Raw genomic sequence first — 23,693 nt, 5'->3', positions numbered from 1 at the left:
CTTTTCATTTTTTTTCAGTCTTGGCAGGAGCAATCTTCAGCCTGTCTCTTACGATTTTCTGCCTCATTCCTCCTGCTACCTGCCAAGGACATGGCTTGAATATTTGCGTGGTGCTGCGAGGGAGGTGGCTGTGGTCCGCAGCCAGTCACAGCAGACAGTGCTGCATCACAGTATTTGCTCAACAGCAGTTCGGTATCTTCCTGTGGGACCACACAGTGCTTTGCTCTTCCCTTCTCATGGGCAGACAGATGTCTCCTCCAGGGGCAGCTGGCCTGGATTGGGGAGCTGCTTGGAACAGCTGCCAGCACTCAGTATTACCTGGGCGCCCCAGTGTCATTTCTTTAAGGAATATGTCTGGCAGGGGTCTTTGGGCAAATACCTGCTCTTTACAAGAAGGAAGTCTACTGAATCCTTCTGGCTTTTTCTCACATGTTTCTCCTTATATTTTGATGTGTCTGTTGCTGCTGAGGGCTTGGAGCTCAGAGCGAGACCAGCACCACCCCCATGCACAGGTATGCATGGGCAGGTGATCCATACTGAGCCGTTGCTCCTTTTCCTTTCAGCCACCGGCAATCTTGGCCAAGATGCTTTGGTTTATCCTCTTGCTTCTCCCAGCGGACACTGAGACAACTTTTAACTTCCAGCCGGGCAGCCATCCAGGGATGGGCAAAGGGCACCTCCGCTCAATGCCTCGGTGGGATGCTTGAACGAAGGCTGCTCTGGCCCAGACACAAGTTGGTTGCTCGCCAAGTAATACTGCTTACGTGGCCTTTATATGAAACACAGACTGTTTTCCTTTGGGTAGCAGATTCCTCTCTTTTATTGCTTACTAGGTACAGCAGCAGGGACGGGAGCGGTGCAGTCTGCCAGCCACTCGCTGCGATGCTGCCAGGAAAACCCCGGATGCCCTACTCGTTCACACCTGCCTACGTTACTTTTTCATCCGGCCCCAAGATTTGCACTAGGGCTATGCAGATATTTCTGTTCTGCTTCTGCGCTCGCATTTCAAAGCCCTTGCGTGGTCAACCAAAACCCCGCAGCATCACTAGCTGGCTGGGCTGGACTCTTCTCCCTTGGCCCCAACTTCCCTGTGCCCTGGGAGATGGACCACCCCGGAAGGTGAGGTCCAAGGTCCTTCAGCAGCACCCTTGCACAGTTGGACAGGACTCAGCATCCCCATGCTGTGATGGACCACACAGTTTGCTTGTGGGGCTGTGCTCCACTTGATTGACCACTGCGGTGTTGCTGCACCTGCTGTGCCAGCAGGTCCTGCTGGCGTGGCACATCTGCGGGGCCATTTTCACGATGGCCGTGACTTTGTGAAGGTTTCCTTCTTGGTTTCCTGGCTCTGGCTTTGCAACTCGAAATTTTGCCCAAACTTGGATTTTCTTGCCGACAAGTGCCGACAGCCTGCCATGGGGGCCCAGACTGGAGCCGGGGTGGTTACACCATGGCTGCAGACCTGGCCTTGGTGAGATGTGTTGCATGGGGCTTGCTCATTCAAAATAGCCGTGGGCGAGCCCCGAGGCGTGCCCTTCCCTGCAGAGCTGACACCGTCCACATCTGTCATGAGGTCCTACTGTTGGGTCTGCACAGTATTTTCTCTCTTGGACTCCTGGTTCTTCCCATGCTGCCACTACACGAAAGCTGGAAGAAGACAACTGTTTTCTGTACATTTCTGCCACCTCCCTTTCCCCCCGCCCTCTCTTCTTGTTTTATTTCTGAATTAATTGAGCAATCATTTACCTGGGATGAACCTCTGGGTCATTATCTTTTCTTTGCTACACCCGTACCCCTGTAATAGCATTACTACCTTTTCCTTGTTGTGGAGTTATTTAACATATAAAGATGTTTTGGTCCTTTTCTTTACAAAGATGGCTACAATTCATGTTCCTTGATGTTCTATTAAAACTCTAATGTGACGTTTTACTACTGTAGATTGAAAGTAGGGTGCTTTAGGGTGAGATAGCCATGCGGCAAGAAACACAAAACCCTTCCGGATTACTTAAAAAAAAAAAGGTTTTAAACAACAGCAACAAAAAAAAAATCATTGTAACACTATGTAAAACTCCAGATGATAATTTAACTGACTATTAAACGGAGCTGTTAGTAATCCGTGGCTCTGACAAACTGGAGTCTTTGTTTATAGTTTTGGTCCAGTTGATGTCATCTCTTGGTAGCACATGAAACACTCCCAGCCTTTGAACTTGGGTGCATCTTCACACAAGTTTAGCATTAGCCTGTCTGCCCACTGGGTTAGCCAAGTCCTGAACTACTCAGTACACACAGCCAGAGCTGTCCCCTGCACTTCGCCTCACCTACCTGCTCTACTGGGTGTGGGAACATGCGTATGCCTGCAGGTACCTTCGAGTTTTGGGGGGAAGACTGCATTTACATACCCTCCATGAGGGGCTCTCAGTCCTTGCTTTGCAAACCACCATGGATGTTGGGAGTTCGGGAGCAGAGTCAAAAAGAGCTCCTCTTAGCCTGTCTTTTTAGGGTAAAAGGTGGATGGGATGGTACTGCCTGGTAGTCAGCCACCTCCTGAGAACTTCCCGGTCCATCTGGCAGACTTTTGACAGAGGACTAGCAGCATCAAGAATACTAATATCCTATGAAGGACACAAAAATCAGTGCCCGAGCAGAGATGAGAGATGCAAAGGATGCCTTTAAAGTCACTTACAGAGCAATGTTGTGTCTCATGGTCAGGCCAAGGGGCCAGCACTTGTAATGGCTGGCCCCTTGGCCAAGCCCAGAGTGTGTTGTCACCTGCCCTGCCAGATGGGTGGGAGACCCTGGGACAGATGGGGATTACTGTAGGCGGGCAGACAGGATGCCTGGACATGGGAAAGAGGGAATTTAGGGGCTGTAGTGCTCGAATCCATAGGAAACCAGACTTCATTACGTCTCATGGAACAACTTGATTTTTATTTTTTTTCTCTTCCCACTGCTAAATTGCAGGAAAATAAGCTAAAAATACACCCAATACTTTCCTTCTGCTATTTTCCGTGCAGTTAAGTGCTGGGGCTGCCACCAGCTCATTGCACAATAATCCGTGGCTGTGGAATGAGACATGAGGAGGAGGAGGAGGAGGAGGAAGAGAAGGAGGAGGCGAGGGGCCGCGTGGCAGCGAGGTGTGCAGTCACAAGCCTGAGCTGCTGTGTAAGAAGGTCTTGGCACGGCTGGCTCATCAGACCTTCACCAGTGCAAAATCTCCTCAGGGGTCATATGGCTTGCAAGAAATAGGGGTTTGGAGAAAGCCACCCCAAAAACGAAGTGGACTGCAAAAGATGTATCACCAGCTGTCAAAAAAACGGCAGCTTTTAAAAAAGGGTTTGGTAATGTGTGTGCATGTTGGAAGGGTTGCTGTTGGCCGGTGGTCCCTATTCACCCTCAGAAAGCAGGTACCAGCAGGGATGTCTGCATTTCAGTGCATGCACAACTGATGTGGCACTGCTGGAGCCCTCACAGAAGTCACTGTGTTCCTCCTGATCCTGGTGGCTGCCCTGTTTCTTAATGACTGACTGTGTGGTCTCCTCCATCATAACAGCTGACAAAGCTCTTCAGATCTGGTTTGTGTTGCTGAAAGAGCGACCACCCTGCTCAACAGCATGTCCCCCTCATCTTGGGGACACAGGGGTTGGCATCTCTTGCCTTGAGGTTGGGTGTTTGGCAGAAGGAGGGGATGGGATGGGAAAATAACTCGTCACTTGGCTACTGCCATAGACTTGCATTTAAATGCAAGACCTACAACTGGGGTCCTGGTTGCTTGGGGCTGTGAAGACCCTTAATGCTCTGGCCTTTACGGGAGCAACTCTAGCCCCAGTGGAAGTGCATGATTTGGGGAGCTTTGCCCCAGAGAGGAGATCGGATGACACCGGGGATGCTGTTCCTCCTCTAAGGAGTGATGAGGGAGTCCATGCAAAGACCAGAAGTGAAGGAGAGACTGGTGCGGAGCAAAGGGAGGCACACGGCCATCAGAGATGGCTGGAAAAAGAGGGACCAGGGTTTAAAGGCACAACAAGGAAAACCTAAGATAACAAGGAGGGAGACTCAAGATGATTTGACTGTCCCCAGAAGGAGTATAACCGCTTTGGCTTTTGAGCATCTCCATCCCAGAGCCGACCCCCTGGACATGGTGCAAGGACCAGCACTGGGGGCAGCCCTGCCTGCAGCCCTGCCTGCATGCCCCTGTGCATCCCCAGCTGCTCCAGCGCAGGCAGCCAGAAAGACCGAGGGTTTACCGGGCCACCCCAGCCACCCCGGGACTGGCAGGGGCAGCTCCTTGTCCCGAGATGCTCCCTGTTCACCCAGCCCCCAGGGCAGCAGAGGGCATCCTGTGTTAGGGGCTTTTCCTTCCATTTTCTCAGCCCATCGCTCCTCTCCGGTGCCCTAGACATGCTCATGTCATCCCTGCAGGAGGAAATTTGGGATTTCATTGCTTTCTGTAGCCTTGGCATTGCTGCCTGGGGTCCAGCAGTCCCCTGGCCCCCAACCCACTCAAAGTGCTTGTGTTTTTCAGTTTTCCCAATCTTTCCGCTTGCTCAGCCGTGACTCGTTTTCTCTGTAGCTTGCAAGCAAGGTGTATGGTGAAGGAAACAGAAATAGCTCCTAGCATGACTTTGGCCTTTTCAAACCCTGCACTGAGCTGCAAAACAGCAAAGGAGCTCCTTGAGGGACCATCTTGCCCTGTCTGATGGGGGGGAGAGGCTTGAAATGTCCCCAGAACTGGTCCATTGGAAATGCATCCTGGATTTTCTTAGATGCTATTTGTGCTTGCTTTTGCTCCTGGAAAACAATCTGACTTTTTTCAAGGCCATTTAATTTGCTCAGTTGAAAGTGTCTTGAAAAGGGGGGAAAAAATGCCCATAAAGTATACACCAAAAAAACCTCAACAGTGGAAAACGTAGCAACGGGAAGAAGAAAAACATGCAATCCTCTTTCCCCAAAGTCTAGAAAAAGCAGTATTTCCTCCCATTAAACCACCCTGCGGGCCCTAAGAAAGCAGACACAGGGCAGACTGGTTCTGTTGTAGATGTGGCCACCAGCTGTGACCACTGTGGACCTTGGTGGCTCTATACCTGGCACCATGGGAGACCTGGCTGACTGGGGGGCCACTGGGAATTGGGAATTGCAACAGGGAAGGAATCCTAGGGGGATGAATTTCTTTGGTTTTAACTCTCTTGCCAGGATTCCACTTGGCATGTCTCTCTGGCTCTGACATGAGCCACCCTCTACTCCCTGTCCCCAGGGAGGTGGTGTGCGCGCGTACACACACAGAAACAGAGACAGACACACATATTATTCCTACCTTTAAGGTGGGTTAATTAAAAAAGGTGATTGGCAATGGACCAGTTTGTGGCATAAGCAGCAGAAGACCATCTGCAAAAGTATCCTTGCAGCTGGTGGCACAGCAAAAGCTGCCTGGGTGGCAGCATTGAACAAGGAGAGCATTGGAGAGATGTGTGTGTGTCCCCAACCCAAAACCCGAAGGAGGTCTCCCACTGGACTGCGACAGCACTGGGAGCGGTCTGGGAGAACCCATAGCTTGGAGCAGAGGAAGGTGTGTGGTACCAAAGGTGCTGGGAGCAGCTGAACCACCTCCCTCCCCGAGCCTGGCCCCTCCTTGGGTAAAGCAAGGAGGCAAAAGAGGCGGAGGATGAGAAGATTATTTATTTTTCATAGATTTTTATAAAAAATAATTATCAAATACAAAAAAATAAAAATAGCAGCAGCCTCCGTTGTGAATAAAACCCTAAAGGGGACAAAAACCGCTCAGTGTCGCTATAGAAGAACAATATTTCGGTACATAGAAGCTGTCCGTTCATGAGAAGCACAAACCTGTGTCAGCCAAGCCAGCGTCTCCCCCCCTCACCCCCCCCCCACCCTCCCCAGTTCCCCTGTCCATGGGGCATGGCCCCTTCCCTGCACCCACTGGTGAGCAGGGATGAGCCATTGCTAAAACCAGGATTTTCACGCTAAAGGGGTCAAAATTTGGCATCTAAACACATAGGCATCTAGGTAACACTGACATGAAGCAGGGAAGGGTTCGGCATCACAAGATGCTGGGACTTGAAATTCTCCCATCTCCCTCTGCGTGTCACCCTCATCCCATGTCCCCACCGGCGGGGGGCTGCCATGCCCCCCCACTGCTGCTGTGCCGAGACCCCTGAATTTCCCCTTCCCTGCACTGGTGGAGCTGCCCAAGTTGCACCTTCTGGGGGGCATCGGGGCCAGAAGAGTCTCAAATGGCTTTTTTTAAAATTTTCTTGGTTTTTTGGTGTTGTTTTTTTTTTTGATTGAAAAATTGATTGCTGTCAAAAAATTGCAGCACTCTGCCAAAATGACAGTGCATTTGGGTGAAAACCCCGGTTGTTGTCACCTGTGCATGATGGGAACAGAAATGTCAGTGTGTCCCTACTGCAGGAGGAGATGGGGCCCATCATGCCCCCTCCTTTGGATGCCTGTCTAGGCCAGGGCAGGCAGGAAGTGACCCACCATGGGGTGACGGGCACACTTGGGATCAGGAAAGGGCTTGGAGAAGGACAAGGCACCTCCTTCCTGGACGCTGGTGGGATGTCCAAGCACCTCTGCCCCTACTCCTGTCCTCTAGCCAAACATAACGTTAGGAGATGCTTGACAAAAAAAGGGGGGGGAGGGGAGCTAGCGAAAGCCAAAGGATGCCTTGAAAATCCCCAGTCTCTCCACACTGTGTCACCCTCTCTCCATTGCTCTTGCGCTGGAGAAACACTGGCTTGGAGCCTGGCTCCACTGTCACAGGCCATGCGGAGAGAATGCAGCCGGGCAGCCTTGGGTTTCTTGGTCCTGGGGCTGCACCGAGGCGCAGGGTGTCCGTGCTCCTACTCTGTGGTCCCTTCTCTGCTGTCCTCTTTCTATCCCTTTTCTCTGCCTCTTTGCAGCACAAAACCATCAGTGATAATGCCAGCTGGAGCCAGGCACCTTCCCTACTCGCTGCCTCTATGGGGCTGTGTCCAAGCTGCCAAGCTGAGCTTCTGGGAATCAACTATGGGAGGCAAAGTTTCTAGCTGGCTTCTTTGGGGCTAGAAGTGAATCTGAAGATTTTCACTAAGTGCCTACAGGAGCAAGAGACTCATAAAATTCAGCAACTGTATGTCCACCTGATGGGTTTGGCCACAGAGATAATAATAAGGAAAATCTCAATGGGAAAAGATGCTCAAAGTCTCCTGACAGGTTGTTTGGGTCCTTTCTGCATTACAGGGTCTTGTCTCCTCCAAGAACTGCTGGCAACACTGTCAAAGCTCATGTCTGGAAATGAGACATGGAGAAAGAAGGACCACCTTTTCATCCTTCATTCAGAGCATTACGCAGCTACTCTGGGTTGCCCACTATATCCCTCATCTAGTCGGGTGCACAGTGGCCAGGGTGAGCAAGGCAGAGAGGGACTGTTGCGTGTGTTTGCTCCTACTGACCACGCAGCAATCCCCATGGACACGTAACCCTTCCCAGACGGCTCTAAAATAACTGGTGACGGGTGGCTGCAATAGTCTTTGGGGCAGCAGCACTCACCAAATCTGTCGTGCTTATTGGGGTGATGCAAGGGCACAGCAGTGTTTCTTCTCAACCTCAAAATCCTAACCCAGAACCCTAAGAAGAGCAAGGCATAGCACTGGCAAATCCCAAAGGCAAAACTTGGTGCCTGCAAGATGCTGAGAGGACCTTGAGGTCGCAGCCTCCACGCCGCCTGCCTGGGAAGCTCTTTCCTAGCGTGGCCTGGGTGTTTGGCTTCTCTCTCTGTCCTCCTTCCAGCTCCCTCTCAGCAAGGAAGAGGAAATTCCCTGCTCCTCCTGCCCTGACCTGTGCTTTTCCCAATGGTTTGTACTTCACAGCAGCATGGGTGTGTGACAAAGGATATCCTTTCTCAGCTTCATCAACAGCAAAGAAAATATAATATATATTTATATATATTATATATATGTATATATATATAATTAAGTTTAAATATTTGCAGAGAGATCACAACTACCTCAAACTTGCTAAAAGAAGCCTGTACAGCAGAGGAGGGTAAATAGTGACAAAATCCAGAGCAAAGACAGACACCCAGATGCTGGACCAGGACAAACGTCCGTGGCAGTGCCTGAGCTCTTGGCATGGATCCCAGCCCAGCATGTGACCGAGGCAGTGACAGACCCCTGGCTGAGCCCCTTGAGCGTGCACCAGGCCCCCGTGTCCCGGCTGGGCTCAGGAGGGAGCAACGATGAGGAGGGGACCACCACACGCCTGCCCTCCCACGCTGCAGCCTGCTGGCTACTCGGTGGCCTTGACCCATCCCCTCCGTGCACAGTCACCATCCCCCTGCCCGGCTCTTCCTTACACCTCCTGCCCTCTCACACCCCACCGTTCCCCAGCGGCCCCCATTGCTGCCCCTTCGCTCCTCCGGCGCTCGCCTGACTGAGAGAGGCTTTTTGTGGTGTCACTACTGGTTCTCCTCAGCCGCCGGGTCGCGGCACGTGCATTCATCCTGATCACAGTCAGCAGCAAACGGGATGACCTGGGGAGACCAAAGGGGGATGTCAGCCTCTGCTTTGAGCTCCCTGGCCTGCCAGCACCCCAAAGTCTCTGCAAGCCCTCTCCACCCCGATACAGACAGACATGTTTTGGACTACACCCTGATGTTGTTGGCATTGTGGAGGTTGCCAAGCTCCACGGTTGCTGAGAAATGGGCTTTGATATGGAGTGTCCCTGGCTGAGTTTTATTCTTAGCAATTTTCTTTCTGTTAACTTGTGTTTCAAATTTTCCAACCAAGATTCAGCTTGAGTCTTGTGCCCCAAATGCCAGACCTTGGGGAGAAGTCTTCCCTGGGGGGTGTGAGCCATTTGGCCATGGTTGGCAGTGGTGAGGCACCTCTAGATTTCAGTTTTACTTTGGCCCCTGTTAGAAAGCCCATCTTGTCCATCTCTGAACCCACGGACCTGTCCTTCAAGCTACTCCTGCTCTTCCAGGCTCAGCAAATCATGAAGGCAGCATAGTCTCATCTTCTGCACCTCTTGGAGGAACTCCACCAAGCTCCCACCTGCAAAGTGTAGCCTCCATGCTACCTGATGTAGGAGCAAGGGTAGATGCATACAGTTCTTATGCATTATGCATTAAGAAAACTGAGAGAGGCTGGATGCTGTATGAGCAGGAATGGTCTTTAGTGGGGCAGGCAGTGAGTCTGTCTAGGGTCACTCACTAGCTGTGCTGCTTTGAGACACCCCATGAAGGTAGAGAGACTCGTTGCACATTGCTTTCTCTACAATAACTGAATGTAGCCAAGCAAGCTTGTGTCACCTTAGCTGGTGGCAGCAGAGCAAAGTAGGAAGGCACCACCAGAGCATCTGGCTCCCAGTTGACAGTTGCCCAGTCATGGGCCATGGGAGCTGAGGAAACTGTTTCCTCCAGAGGTTTTATACAAACCAGGCTCAGAGCCAGGAGTTTTCCTTACTGTAGAAGCACATTTGACTTTTCACAGCCTGGAACAGTGAGAGGCTAGACTCTGTTTGGTGTTTGAACCCCATATTCCTGCATTTGCCTTAACAGCAAAGCACTGGAGGCTTGTGCCGCGGGAGATCTGGGACCTGCGGAGAAATCGAGCTGGAGCTGGGTCTCCTGAGAGCTATGGGACTGAATTTCCCCACCTTCCACTTGGAACCCATCCTTTATTTTGGCCAGAGATCCAGATGTCTCAGACCTCCTGAGAGCCATGCCTTGCTCCAAGATGTCATGATATCGCTGTGGAGGTTTCACTCATCACTTGAGTGTAAAGCCTTTTCTCTCCTATCTCAACTGGATCTTCCCAGGATTTTATTTTTCCTTTTCTCTATGTGTGTATGCGTGATGAAAGGAAAAATGATTCAAGCTCCACAACAAAGATGACAAGATCCAAATTCACATATTTTTGCAGTGAGAAATTATTTCGTGCCCTGTGATTTGTTTTGCTGTTGGATGTGATCAGGAAGGATGGGCTGTGAGTGCTGGATAGCAAGTTAGGTGGGAGGGGAGGTTGTGATGGGAGACAAAGAAGGATCTGCGCAACCCTAACACCAAGTTGCTCCCTCTACACTATTCCTCCCTCCTTCTCTCCCCAGGACAACTGGGAGGGAAAGACAGCCATAGCGGAAACCAATGGACCAGATAAAAAATCTCCTCAGATTGCTCAATTATACAACAAGGTGACTTCTGACTCACAATGGCTAGCACTACGCTCTATGGAAGTCTTTGGGACTCATTTCCCAAAATAAGAGGGAATCCTGTGAACCTCAGTGGGAGTTCGGCTGAGCTTTCAGTCCTGCTGGCCCAGTTCCAAACCCCGCTCTAATCAGTGGGCTGAGGTCTATCAGCTTCAGCTGGCTTTGGTTTAAAGTCATGTTTTTTTTCTCTGTTTGTGGGAGAAATGCATTGCAGGCTTGGTTCCACAGCCAGCAAAGCCAAAGAGCATGGCTAGCAGTCACCACTTAATCCTAAATCCTGGCCAGAGCCACAGAAAATGCTCACTTACCTTCCTGGAGGACAGTGTGGAGGAGCAGCAGTCACCCCCATCATACTGGCAGTAGGCCCGGTTGTTGATGGTGTCACACCAGCCGTCTGCTTGGAAGGGCTAGGCAAAGAAATGAGTCATTGCTGAAAGGGTTATTCAAAAGCAGAAAGTTACCCTGAAAAGCAGAGATCCCGGGCCCTCAGCAAGGCCCCTGTGCACCTCTGACAAGGTTCAAGGCCTAGTTCCACCCTACACAATCCCCTCGTCAAAGCCAAAGGGCACCAGAAGACTGCTATCCCAGCTGATGTGTATGGAGGAGCAGGTGCTCAGAGGGCAGCAGCTGTAGATCGAGGATCAGGGAATTGTGTCAGGAAGCAAGAAGTCAGATCCACATTGCTAGAGAGGGCACCAACCTGAATGTCACAAGTCCCGATCCCCATCACACTCAGTGCTTCTCCACGGAGTCCAGCGCTACCCAACTAGGAGTGAGTTCACCACCTCATCTGCTCGTCCACCTTCTCACAGCGCTCTCACTGTAATCCAGCTCTCTGCTCTCAAGCTGGGGCAGGGCTCTGTAAGAAGCTGATCCAACTCTTCTCTCCAACACCTCTCCTCCCAAAGAGCTTGGCTCTGAAGTTGAGCTTGGTGACCTGACTTGGGCAGCTAAGTGACAAGAGGCTGTTATAAGGATCAATAGAGCATCCTGCTAGAGGATCAATCTCAGGGAGGCAGGTGCTTTGTCTCTGTTGGACTATGAGAAAGGTTCAGCAAGGCCAAGAGTCTCCCAGAAGTACTTGCACTCAAGCCAAGCCAAGCATTGGCAAGCACTAGTTGCAAGGATTATTGCCTGTTACAGAATACTCTTGGTCTGGCTCTGACCCTGAGGAACATGTCTCCAAATTCCTCTAGACTCTCCACTGGAGACTTTAGCCCTGTCCACAGCACATGGCTCCACCAAACCTTGCCAGGTTGGACTACAAGGCTACTTGTCTGATGGCCAGCTGGGACAAACAGAAGGGATCTTCATTAAGCACTCACTCCCTGCAGGCAAAATCCAACTCTAGATTGAGCAGAGAGGACACCGGCCTACTGATAACCAGAAATATTGGCAATGTGGCCACATTCCAGTCTTGCCCACCTTCCTCATTGTTTCTCTTCTTCATGGCCCAAATCCCACCCTCTGTAAGGTAATCGCATGGTTGAGTGGTGGGGGATTTTGCATTGCCAAAATTATGGTGGCTCCTCTTTGCATGACACAGCCCAGTGCCCTTTGCTGCACTGTTGAGTATGCCTGGACAACTGGGGATTTGCAGAGCCCAGATTGCCTTGGTGCAGCTCAGATAAATGTTCCATCATTAACAAGCCTTCTTTACTTTCAGCTCTAATGTGGAAACAGAAAGCTATCGCAGCAGAATAGCTATCTGTCCAGAAATGTTAAATGGCACAAGCAGCCATTCAGAAATCCATTTTATTGTTGTTTAGTTACATGAGTCATCTGATCAGAGAAGAGAAACAAGCAACTGTGGCTGAGAAGCAGCCAACTAGGGCTGAGAAACAATGGTGTGCGACTGGTGCAACCAAACAACGTGCATGTGAAGCATTTGCAATGAACTGTCAGGAACGATCTGCAGCCGAGGTTTATTTATCACAGATACACATCAGCACTGCCAAGCAACAACTGAATGTGCTAACAGGACGGAGAGGCCATTCATTAACTGAGTGATTAGTAATGAAATGCTTCTCATGCTCCAGGCTCTGTGATAGTAGCTACTGACCCAGCAACCATGGCCAACCTCCAGGAGGACTGCTGTCATCAGAAAGGGCTCTTGGTGGAAACCTGGCCACCCTTTTGCTCATGGAAGCAGCCAACTCGTTTCACTGGATCTGGTGGTCCCAAATGACAACTGTGCTTCAGAAAATACCCGGACTCAGCCTTTGATGGAGACTAGCCTGCAGCATCCTCAAACCAAATGACAGCCAGCTGAAAAATGTCACTGGACCATGATGGCCCTGTATCCACTGTGCTGAAGACAACAACTGGTAATAATGCCAGTAATTCACTTGAAAAAGCCATGCCAAAACCAGGGAACTGATGTAGCTTTTTGTCATCGTAACTCACAAGGGAGAGAAATGGGCTCAGCGCAGATTAATGTTACTTTAGGAAGTAGCAGCAGGGATTATGGCAAACCACCAAGTCTGTCTGTGCTATCAGTGCCACAGTCCTTGGGCCAAATCCAGGCAGCCACAGAGCGATTGCATTTGCCCAGAAGATCTCAGAAGAGAAGAAGAAAGAGTACACCTTCCTACAACTGGGAAATTGAGGCACAGCCAGGTTAGGTAGCTCACTCAAAAACAAGAAGGGATTTGGATCCCATCATTACTGTTGCAAACCACATCCAGAGGAGACCAAGATACAGTTTCATCAAGGCAATAGGATTAACACTCCCCTTCCGTTGAAAAGAATCAGTGGGTCTTTGATGATGGCAATCAAATAAGGTCTCTGAGCCATGAAGCAGCTTTGAGCACCGGGAGGGTCAGGACAGGGATGCAGGCAGGGGACCGGCCCGGGCTGCTGGCAAGGAAGATCTCTTCTGGGTTTGATTTGCTTTTGCAGCCTTCCATGCGGTGGAGTTTTTCCTTGAGCTTTGCTCCATATGTCATGACTCACTGGCAAAACAACACGCGTCGCTTCTGTAGTTTCCATACAATTATGGGGAGGTTTGCCCATCCCGGCTGCACAGGTCTGAAATGATTTCCAGATATTGTGTGCAAGGTGGGGGGAAGACAGAGACGGAGACAGGATGGGGAAGGAGAGGCTCTCGGTTTCTCTCTACACCTATTAGGGGTAATTGCCCCCTCCTCTCAACCTGCTGGAGCCCGTACCCCGCCCTAAACAAATACAGGCTTCTATGGCAACACTTGTTGGGGAAACTTAACAGCTCATGCTCCAAATTACGTTGGAAAAACATATGAAGGGAAAATAAAAAATGACTAATTGGACTGGACGCTCAAGAGACCCAGGCACAGGGTTCAGGGACTGCTGTCCCAACTCCTCGCCCAGCGCTTGGAGAACACAGTGACTCCCATTGCTTTGCCTTGTCAAGAATCTCCAGCTGGTTTCATCTTCGCAAGCAGAAAGAGCAAAGTAAGGTGCTGGTGCGTCACCCTTGAGGACACGGGCACCCTTGTACTTGCATCAGTCTCACATGTTGGTCTTGCAAGAGTTACGGCAAGGGAACATGCGGGCAGCACAATGTGCAAAAGCAGGTGGTGTGAGAGAGGAAAACCCATACAGACTCGGTTCACCCTGTGCTGGAGCCATGTGGCTCTACAAAAAGCAATGTCAACGGTGGAAGAAGGGAGGTTTGCCCATGTTGGTGACTCGCAGAAACACCCACTGATGTTTTAAGATGTTGGCAGGAAAAGAAAGAACACCCCAATGCCCAACCATGCCATGCGAAAGGATGTGATCCCGGGAAATGGCCAGCTGGGTTTCAGTCACCAGAATATGCATCCTCCAGCACAGGGGGGAAAAGGACTGGTTCAAATGGCTCAGATAAACCGGGAAAAAAATTAATACGGTAATTGCTGCAACTGCTCTGTGCCATGTTAAGTGCTAGGGAGCTGCTCAGCTAGGCAGCATGCCACCAAGGCAGCTAGTGAGCCGGGCTGTGTCAGCAAATCTCTCTGCTCGCGCCATCCGTCTTCCTTGTTTATTCAGACAGAAGCTTCAGCGGGGCATGTGTTAGCACGTGGAGGTGCAGTATCTGGCACCGTCGGGCTCGAGCCCTGCGCTGCAGGCATAAAAATAGTAACCACGAATCAAGTGCTTGGCAATTTAAATAGGCTAAAAAAACCACACGCTCTCAAAGCTGGGAATAGGCACGAATAAAAAGAGTAAAAATTAAGTTTAAAAAAAGAGGGAAAAATATTGCAGGCAAAGGAGGGATGTGAGAAAGGTTGGTTAGTTCCTGCTGCATCCTGGGCAGAAGCATCTCAGGTGATGTTTCTCTCGAGGCTGCCGGGAGATGCTGTGCAGGGAACAGCGTCTGCACACAGCGTTTTTCCACCATCCCTGCAGAGTCGGCTGGCTCCCTCCCCAGAGCTGGTGTCCTGCCCGGCAGGGAGCCTCCAGTGCCATTGGGGAGGCAGGCAGGGTCCGGCCACTTTTCTTTAAATCCACTTTATATATAGGTTGATTCACTGTGAAAGACTGTGAAAGGGCGTAACACAGTGAGGGAAAGACGGAGCATGAAGAATAAATCACAGATGCCATCAAGTATTGTACATATTTTGCCTCTGCGTCATGAGTGTTTGATGAACATTATTTCCCAGGAATGCAGGTTTTGCTCCGGTCGAGCAGACCTGAAGGCCCGGTACCTTGCTTTTGGCAAGGACCCGTTCCAGATGCTTCAGAGGAAGGTGGAAAAAAAAAAAAAAAAAATCAGTGTGCACCTGGCCAATTGTGTAACCAAAGAGCTGAAAGGCTCTGCTGCGCTACTGCTGGGATGGAAAGTGCTTGCGATTTCAATCTGCCCACAGCTAGAGAAAGCCCAGATCCCAGTTTCAGAGGATCAAGTCCAGCCTTAATAAGCAAAACATTTCCGCCAGCCTTCAGGAGGCTGCACAGGTCCTGGGCCTTGCAACTGCGCTGATCCCATACAAGGAGGGTGCGTAGTTTGCTTTCATGCTGTTTTCCAGTCAGCACGGATTTTGCTGTCCTTTCATACGTTCCCTTTGGGCATCGACCTCAGAACCTTTGCATGCTGAGACAACCACCTGTGACCCTGCAGCTGAGCAAGTGCAAGTGTCTTCATCCTCATCTGTCACTCTCAAAGCAGCCCCAGAGGAACAGGGGAACCATCATTTCATCAGGGGAGACAGGCAGGGACGAGCCCTGGCAAAGCTGCCACACTTCATGCATCAGCTTCACCACTGCTAACTCTGCTCTTGCGATGGATGAGTCTTTAGTGATGGAAAGATCAGTTGGAGGAGACAGGAGGGAGATGGCATGGCAGGAAGACAGGGACAGACCTTGGTGATAAACCTCTGCTGGACAAATGTCTCTGCTCACTCTGCATGAGGTCTTCCAGGAGTCACCGCCTTGCAGGGTCTTCAAGAGCAAGACCCCAAAGGCATCAGCATGTGCTCAGCATTAGAAACAAGAAAGCAGCAGTAGCCAGGGCCAGGCCCTCACCTAGCACAGCTGGAAACCCCTGCTTATTCGGCAGCAGAGGGATGTCAGCCCAAACCAGGGCTCACGGAACTGAGGGACGTGTACCTTGTGCTGCCTCATAGTTTGGAGACCACTGCAGCTTCAGGGGTTTAAGACCTGCAAGAGGAGTCATGTCCCAGGCAAAAGCCGCTGCACATGGCTGGGGGTGGGGAGCAGGCAGGGGTGCATGGGGAAAGAAAAGCACGAGTTGGCTGCAGCTGGTTTTGGCCAAGGATAGGCAGAGGGCAGCTTCTCCCCATCGGATGCCTTTCCTTCCTTCCCACCTCAGCCACTGGCCACGATGTTTCAGAAAGCTCTGGGAGGTCCCTGGGAGGACTTGAAGAGTACCCAAAGCCTTGTTGAAAGTCTGCTTCACTTAAAGCCCCTATGCATCCACCACCCCAGCTTTGGTGCCTGGAAATTCCCCCTCCCATCCCTGTTTGCATCCCTCCAACATCACTCCAAATCACTGTTTCCCTACAGAAAACCGGGGCTGGTGGCAGTCCCTTCAGCCACAGACATGGCAGGAGTTAGTTAAAGCAATGCTATAGCACAGTGTCCCCACACTCATGCTGGTGAGGCAGAGAGCCCGGCCATTCTTGGCTCCCCCTGCTTGCCCAGGGAAGTTGACTGGGAATGCAGACTGTGGGAGGAAACGACAATGTTCATTGTTTGGATTAAATATTTTCCTTGGCCCTCTCTCTGTTGCAGTGTGTCTTTTTTTTTTTTTTTTTCTCCCCCCCTTGACACCCCAAGCACATTCACTTTCCCTCTCTCCTTCCTGAGGCTCTCCAGCACGCAAGGAGGAAATCAGCTCTAAAATACACTGAGAGGGACAGAGAGGGAACAGGGCTGGCTTCTGCTCAAAAAGCTTTTTGGGATGCCTTGCTGCCCTGAGACATTCCGAGCAGCAAGCAAGCACTACCTGGCCCATCGCAGCGAGGGAGGCAGGATGAGCACTGCTCAGAAGAAGACAGCACTAGAAATTTGGCAAGAAGCACCTGGGACCAAGGGGCCTGAAGAAAAGAGAATCGAATTCCTACAAACCCAGCACTTCATCCACCATTTTAATGTCTCCTACCTTGTGTTCCCTGAGCTGTTTCTATGCTCCTTTTGAACCATGGTGGCTGTCCCCTGGAGCCACATGCCTGAAGGATGGCTTGCTAGGAGACATCGTTCACCTGCCCCATCACTTCAGACATGGCTAGAAAGCAAAATGGAGACGTGCCGGTTGTTTCCGAGCTTGCTGGTGTCCCTGAGACACTTGTTCGTCAGCTCAGCGTGCAGCCTGCTTTCATCACATCTCAGGTCTTCAGGAACATGTGCTCCAGCTCCAACATCCTTCTCCCCAGGCCTCACTAAGAAAACAGAGGCTTGTTGCTTGGGAAAGTACTTCACATACTCTAAGGAATGTTTCAAGGAAGGGGTGACAGGCTGGAAGGCAGCATCCTGCTGTCTGGTTTCAGCCTATATGCCATCACTTGTACTGCCATGCCCAAGGTAAGCAACAGCTCAGCTCCCAGCAGTCTCGGTATGCAGCTCTAGGTGTTCTTCAAGGACAAAGAGGGTCCTTTGGACGTGGGTTTCCTGAAAACATCTGGGCCCTGTTTGAATCAGCCTGGATTGTGCTCAGACAGGATCAGTGTCTGAAGAGTGCAGAGGTTGGATTGCTGCTTGGACTCCAGCCTGAATGTTGTTGTAGATGGCCACTCTGGGAGAGCAGGTCCTTGCCTTCACAGTGTCTGAAAGTGCTTCTGTGTGCCAGGCCAGGATCTGGTTTGGGCACACTTCTGTCACAGAAGTATGTGGCACGTTGGGCTACTGAATGGGGATGCATTTCTTCTCCCCTGTCCAGCTCTGTGCCTTGTTCCTTATCTCAGCAGACAGCGATCTGGAAAGGGCTCCACACAGTCCACAGGGACAAGAGTGAAGACAGGGATGGAAGCTGGTGTAGATGAACACCACATCAGAGCACGTTTTTGCTTCCATGGACATTTCTGTCCATGATCTATTCATGGCGGGATCCTCAGCCTCATCATTTTTGCACCCTGATCTCAGTGCTAACAGGAGAAGAAAAACAGAAGCAGGAAAGAACAAGCAGAGGGGAGCACAGGAAGATGCCATGTGTTGATAGTGCTCCTGGCAAATATGATGGCTCCCAGAATGTGTCCCCAGTGCTCACCATTCCAAGGGCTGCTGCTGCACACATGAGAGAAGCTAGGACTTCTTATGCCACAAGCACCAGCCTGTGATCCTGCTCTCAGCAGCTTGCCTGCTGCCATGGATTACATCTCCTGCGAAGCCATTTGTGCAAAATATGTTGCAGGATAGAACGGGTTATGGAAAACAAGCCCTGAAAACCACAAGGGCCTCCTGACCCACTTGTATCTGGTTTCTGCCAAGTTCTTGTTACAGATCTTAAACAGAAAGGAAAACAATGTACAAGGGATGAAGGAGCTGAAGGGGAATGAATATTCGTGGTGGAAGAGCAGTTGGCTGAGATATGCTTCGGGATGTTTGTTTATTATCAGAAGAGACTCATTGATTTTTATTTCAGTGGATGCTTTCAGTGGCTTTCCACTCCCTCTGTCTGTGTCACCAGCTGCACAACTGGTTTTCACCAGGAGAGGGGAAAAGTGGGACATGGACAGGGATGAAGGGATGGCACCTGAGTTGGCCCATCCCAAGTGCAGGGCAGCCTGCACAGCCATGGGCTGAGGGACCTGAGGCTGCTTCCACCTCTTTGGTGGAAGGACAGCCTGGATGCTGTGGTCCTACCCGTGCCAAAAGGGTCCCGGCTTTTGGGGCTTTCTAAGCCTGTCCCTGCAGGCAGGAGAACCATGTCTGTCCTTGCACCATGTTGGTGTGTGATCATTTTGTTTCCCTATGCTTGCTTTGCCTCTTAAGAAAATTAGATTTCTACAATCTCACTCCACGTGTGTGCAGGGGACAGAGATCTTCTCACAGTTTAGGAAAAATATGCCTCATCTGAGATTTTTGGAAGAAGAATAAATTTCTTTAGGCTCATCCCCTACTAAGCAGCTCATGCTGCTTGAGCCAACAGCAGCATGAAAATGTACCCAGCAGGTAGGTAAAGCGTTCCCCATCTTGCCTGCCACCTCTCCAGCAACGAAGGGCTTTGCCCTCAAAAATCAGAGGTCAGGTCTGATCCAGAAGCAACCACTAGCTGCAGTCCATGCTCCTTGTTCTCCACCCTGCATTAGGCATGGTGGAAGGTAGAGCCCTGTCTAGTCCTTTCAGTATCTGTTTGTGGACCTGATGCCCATTAATTTGTTTAATCCCTTTTTGAACTTAAAGCTGCTACTCACCCCTGCAGCCTTACATGGCAGCCAGTTTCGGAGTTCATGCTCACTGTGTCCAAAGTACTTTCCTTCACCTGTTTGAAACAATGCCCTCAGCAGTCTCAGTGAGTGCTCCCAAGTTCTGCATTCATCTATCCATCACCTCTGTGACTTGGAAAACCTCCAGCAGTCATCTGCTCTCCAAACTGAAGAGTCCCAGCTGTTTTAGGGTTTCCTTGAAGGGCAGCTGTGTCATCCCCTTAATCATTCTGATTGCTTTTTTCAATTCTGCTGCATCCTCTTGAGACGTGGAGGCCAATGTGTCATGTACTATGCATCCTTTGAATGTACCAGAATCTAGAGCAACTCATTCACTCCTGTTTGGTCACCTGGATCACATGGGCTCATAGGCTTTGGCAAGACTCTTGAAGGAGTAGCAGTCACACGGTCTGCCTCTTGCCTGCTTACAAGAACAAGCAGTCACATCCAGTAGGATCCTCTCCACATTTTCAAAACCAAGATGATTAGGGGACTGCAACACCTCTCTTATGAAGAAAGACTGAGGGAATTGGGTCTCTTTAGTCTGGAAAGAAGACGGTTGAGGGGGGACCTGATCCATGCTTACAAATACTTAAAGAGTGGGTGCCAGGAGGATGGGGCCAGGCTCTTTTTGGTGGTGCCCAGCGACAGGACAAGAGGTAACGGGCACAAACTTGAGTGTAGGAAGTTCCACCTAAACATGAGGAGGAACTTCTTTACCTTGAGGGTGGCAGAGCACTGGAACAGGCTGCCCAGGGAGGTGGTGGAGTCTCCATCTCTGGAGACATTCAAAACCCGCCTGGACACGTTCCTGTGCAACCTGCTCTAAGGTGGCCCTGCTCTGGCAGGGGGGTTGGACTAGATGATCTCCAGAGGTCCCTTCCAATTCTATGATTCTATGATTCTATGAAATGGAAGACAGAGGAAGAGTGCGGACTGGATAAAGGTGTCATGGAATGCTCCCATGGGCACAGGAGATGAGACAATGATGATGTGCGCATCATAGGAGGGTGATTTTAAATTCTGGCCATGCATTGTTTTCCTTGGAGAGAGTCTCCTTGGAGAAGCCAGGGTGCCTGTAGTCCTCATTGCCTTAAGCCCCAAGACAGCAGAAGAGGATCTCTTTCCAGGAGCAGAGCATCCCACCAGCATAATGTTTCTGCCTGGTTTCCTACACTGAACTTTGCCATAGTACAAAATCAGAGCTCCTGGGTCTGGGAGGAGGGACAATCAAGGAGCCTTAGCCCCATCAATGGTGAGGAGTGGAGGCAGTTGCCTGCAGCTGGGCTCCGGCTACAGAGCTTTGCCCAGGGAGCGAGTCACACCCTGTATCCCATTGCATTAAAGCACAGCAGGACCCAGACTTTAGATAAGACTTCCCACCGTCCCTATTGCATATGCCTTCAAAGGAGTTAATTCTGGCTGACAAATGCTGGACACAAGCCACAGACGTGCTGAGCGAGGATTTTGTGCGTGCTGGTGGGAACAGCCAAGGATCCATCAGGGTCCTTGACTACCTGTTGGATCGAAAGACTGGAGAACAACTTGCAACACACACACACTTCAATCCCTATCACATCATTTCCATTGTAATACCTCAGGAAAACCACAAAACAGGGAACAAATTAGTGTTTTACGATCATGATAACATGACCGGCAGCACATGCAAGGGCAGCAAGACCTTGTCCTCATGCAGGGAAGACCTGAGAAGTTCCCAGCAGCTCATGCTCATGACAGCTTTCTGGTATGGCCCATCTTCACCCAGGGCATGAAGCAAAGACCTTGAGCCAAGGTCTCTGCATGTTTCCCCAGAACATGTTCAGAGCACAGCACAGCAAAGCCAGCCTCACCAGAGAAGGTACTGAGTCACATCAGGAAGGAATTGCTACCCTACAAGGCAGACCACAGCTGTAGTAGCTCTTAACCAGTAGCTACCATACCAGTATAAAGCTCTGCCCACTGGTGATCTGTCCAAAGCACGCTGCCTTAAATTCCTTGCAATTAACCCTTTGCTACCTACACACAATGATGAAAGAGAGCTGGAGATGGGGGCAAGGTCAGCATGTTGCCCAACGGTGGGAGATAGATGGGTGCAGAGCTGGTGATTTGCACGGACTAGGAGAGGCTCTATAGCAGGCAATGTTGGCCACGCTCGTGCATGCACTGTTTTGGACAGTGGCAGGAATACTCCCAGGGAGCAGCCTGGATCACTGTACATGCTGTCTCCTCCTCTGAAGTCAACAGCCTCACTTGCTCTGGGGAACAGGAGGAGGATAGCTGAGAGCTGGTTGCCTTGGAATGGCTTGGGACAAACCTGCCCCAGATGCTGCAAACACCTCCCTCCCAGCAGCAGAGCACACCACCAGGATCACAACCACCTCCTCCTGAACCATGGTGGGGAGGAGGTGTTTTTCTCCTCCTCCACTCCCTTCTCCACCCAGCCCCAAGCTCCCTCCTCTCCCCTCCCCCCCGCTCCCCCCTCTCCCCACCACCAGTGCTGCCATCTGTTTTTCTATTGATGGCAGGGGATGAGATGTTCCGCTGGCCCTCGAGAGGCGAAGCACACTCAGCGCTAACTTGTATTCCTGACGGGCTCCTGGAAGGGTTTGCATCCCTCCCTCCCTTCCTTGCCTGCTGAACTACGTGCCTCCACACTCTGAGGATGGGGAACTTGGCAAGGCGCAGCAAGAGACCGGGAGGCAGATGGACAATCAGATTAATGGAAAGGGAAGGGAGATGGGAAGAGGAGCGAGACAGATGAGCAGGCAGGCTGATCCGCTGCCAGCATACGACAAAGATGAGCGAGAATCCCTCTAACGCCATTGCGCGGTGACCTGAACTTTCCAATGTGAGGCATGGCTCCAGCTGAGGCTGCAGAGGTTGAGGCTTGGCTACTGCTGCCATGCCTCAGCCTGAAGTGACTCCACCAGGGAGGGATGGTACAAGCAGCCAGGTGGCCTGGATTTCTCTTACATAGGGTTGTTCCCCTCACTGAGGCATCCAGATGAGAACACTTCCTCATCCAACACGCTCAGCAGTCAATGGAGAGACAACAGCACCTCTGAGGGATGACTCAGACCTGAGGTGACCTGTACAGTCCACTGGAACAGCATTTCACTGCCCAGTGGAGAGCAGAGGCTGGGATCCTAAAGGAGGTACTTCCAGTGAGTGATTACTGTAAAATGAGGAGGAAGCTGGGACTAAGATGTCCTATGGACATGGCAAGTCAAGCTGAACCACGTCAGAGCCAGCAGGGGCTATGTTCTGCAGGGGCAGAGGAATAGAAATGAGGGCAGATGTCAGCACAGATGAGGTTGAAACAACATTCGGGGCATTGTCTGTGATCAAACAAGGGGACTGGTAACAAGTCCTTTCTTCCCAGTGCCAAGCAATACTTCGAATGAGACACTTTTGTTAAGAGTTATTCTTTATGGCAAGACAACGACCGCTAAAATACACATATGAAAAAGTGATATCTAGGAAGACTTGGCTTATCAGTCCAATCTTAACAACCTGCAGCATCATAGAAGAAAACCCAATGAAAAGAATAATCAAAGACACGTATGTGAGAAGGGAGGAGGAAGAGAATGGGGAGGAGGCAGCTGAGAGCTGTATCAAAAAGGAGAGCATCAGGGTGAAAGAAACTATCTGAGGATGAATCTTCATTAGTATTACAGTGAGTGACTGTGACCTTAAAAATAGGCCTGCGCTGACAAAATTGCTAACGAGGAAGAAGACATTGTTCCACAGAGGAGGATCAGGATATCTGACAAATAGATGACCCAAAGGACTATAGAGAGAAACAAGGTGACATTCACTTGTATAAAATTGAAGGGCAAGCTCTTGTGCTGATGGTAAAACATCTGCTGTTAGCTTGGAGCTCATCAGTTGGAAACAAAGGAGGTAGAGAAAGATCTGGGTGTACTTGCTGACCTCAGGCTATCTCTGAGCTGCCAGACACATGCAGCTGCAGAAATAACAGATATAGACCTGGGTCCTATCAAAAGAGACATTTCCAGCACAAGGAAACTTTGTGCAGGGCTTTGGTGAGACTTCAGCAAGAAGAGTATGTACTGCTCAGTCGTTCCTGATGAAAGATTAATTGAAAGCAGAAAAGGCATTAAAAACTCTACTAGGGTGATTAAGAGCATGGACTTTTCATCTTTTGGAAGAACATTGCGAGATTTTGGCTTGTTTAACCTACTGTGTGCTAGGACTGCTGTCTAGGATTGCTTTCTAAGAGTAAAAGGGGACGACAAGCATCCAGGAACAGAAAGAGGTCATGTTGGCTGTGAGCATGTTTGGGTGGCCAATGAGAAGACAGTTACTGTTACTGTGAGATGCTGGGACTTCAGGTAGTTGGTCCCTATCTCTCTCTCACACACACACATGCACACACACACAAATAAGGTCCCCTACAGGACCTCTTGCTGAAGACACAGACCCAAGGTGAGGTGCATGAACCATAGAGGAGGAAAGGCTGTGGACAGTCTGGTGTACCAGAGCCTAAGGGAGCATCCTCATGCCTGTGTCAGCTTTCTCTCACCTGAGCTGCACAGGAAGTGAAGAAGTGTGGGAAACCTCGGCTGGTCCGAGGGATCAGAATGCGAGTTTAACATTAACCTTGAGCAGATATCCATG

At 50.6% G+C, this 23,693-nt stretch overlaps 1 protein-coding gene across 1 annotated transcript in view; it reads right to left on the bottom strand.

Annotated features, from left to right (window-relative positions):
- Positions 1-8,455: 8,455 nt before the first annotated feature.
- The window catches only part of PAPPA2 (pappalysin 2), a gene marked incomplete at both ends in the record, with an annotated part of 95,003 nt that continues 79,765 nt past the window's right edge, over positions 8,456-23,693 (bottom strand). Inside the window, 2 exons of the mRNA XM_082484152.1 lie at positions 8,456-8,530; positions 10,518-10,616. Coding sequence (XP_082340278.1) covers positions 8,456-8,530; positions 10,518-10,616 — 174 coding nt within the window. The remainder of the gene's footprint in view (positions 8,531-10,517; positions 10,617-23,693) is intronic.

This window comes from Vanellus vanellus (assembly GCF_965231255.1).
Source record: "Vanellus vanellus genome assembly, chromosome: 5".
Lineage (NCBI taxonomy): Eukaryota > Metazoa > Chordata > Aves > Charadriiformes > Charadriidae > Vanellus > Vanellus vanellus.
Note: the sequence above shows the minus strand (reverse complement) of the source record. Positions and strands in the feature narration are given on the sequence as shown.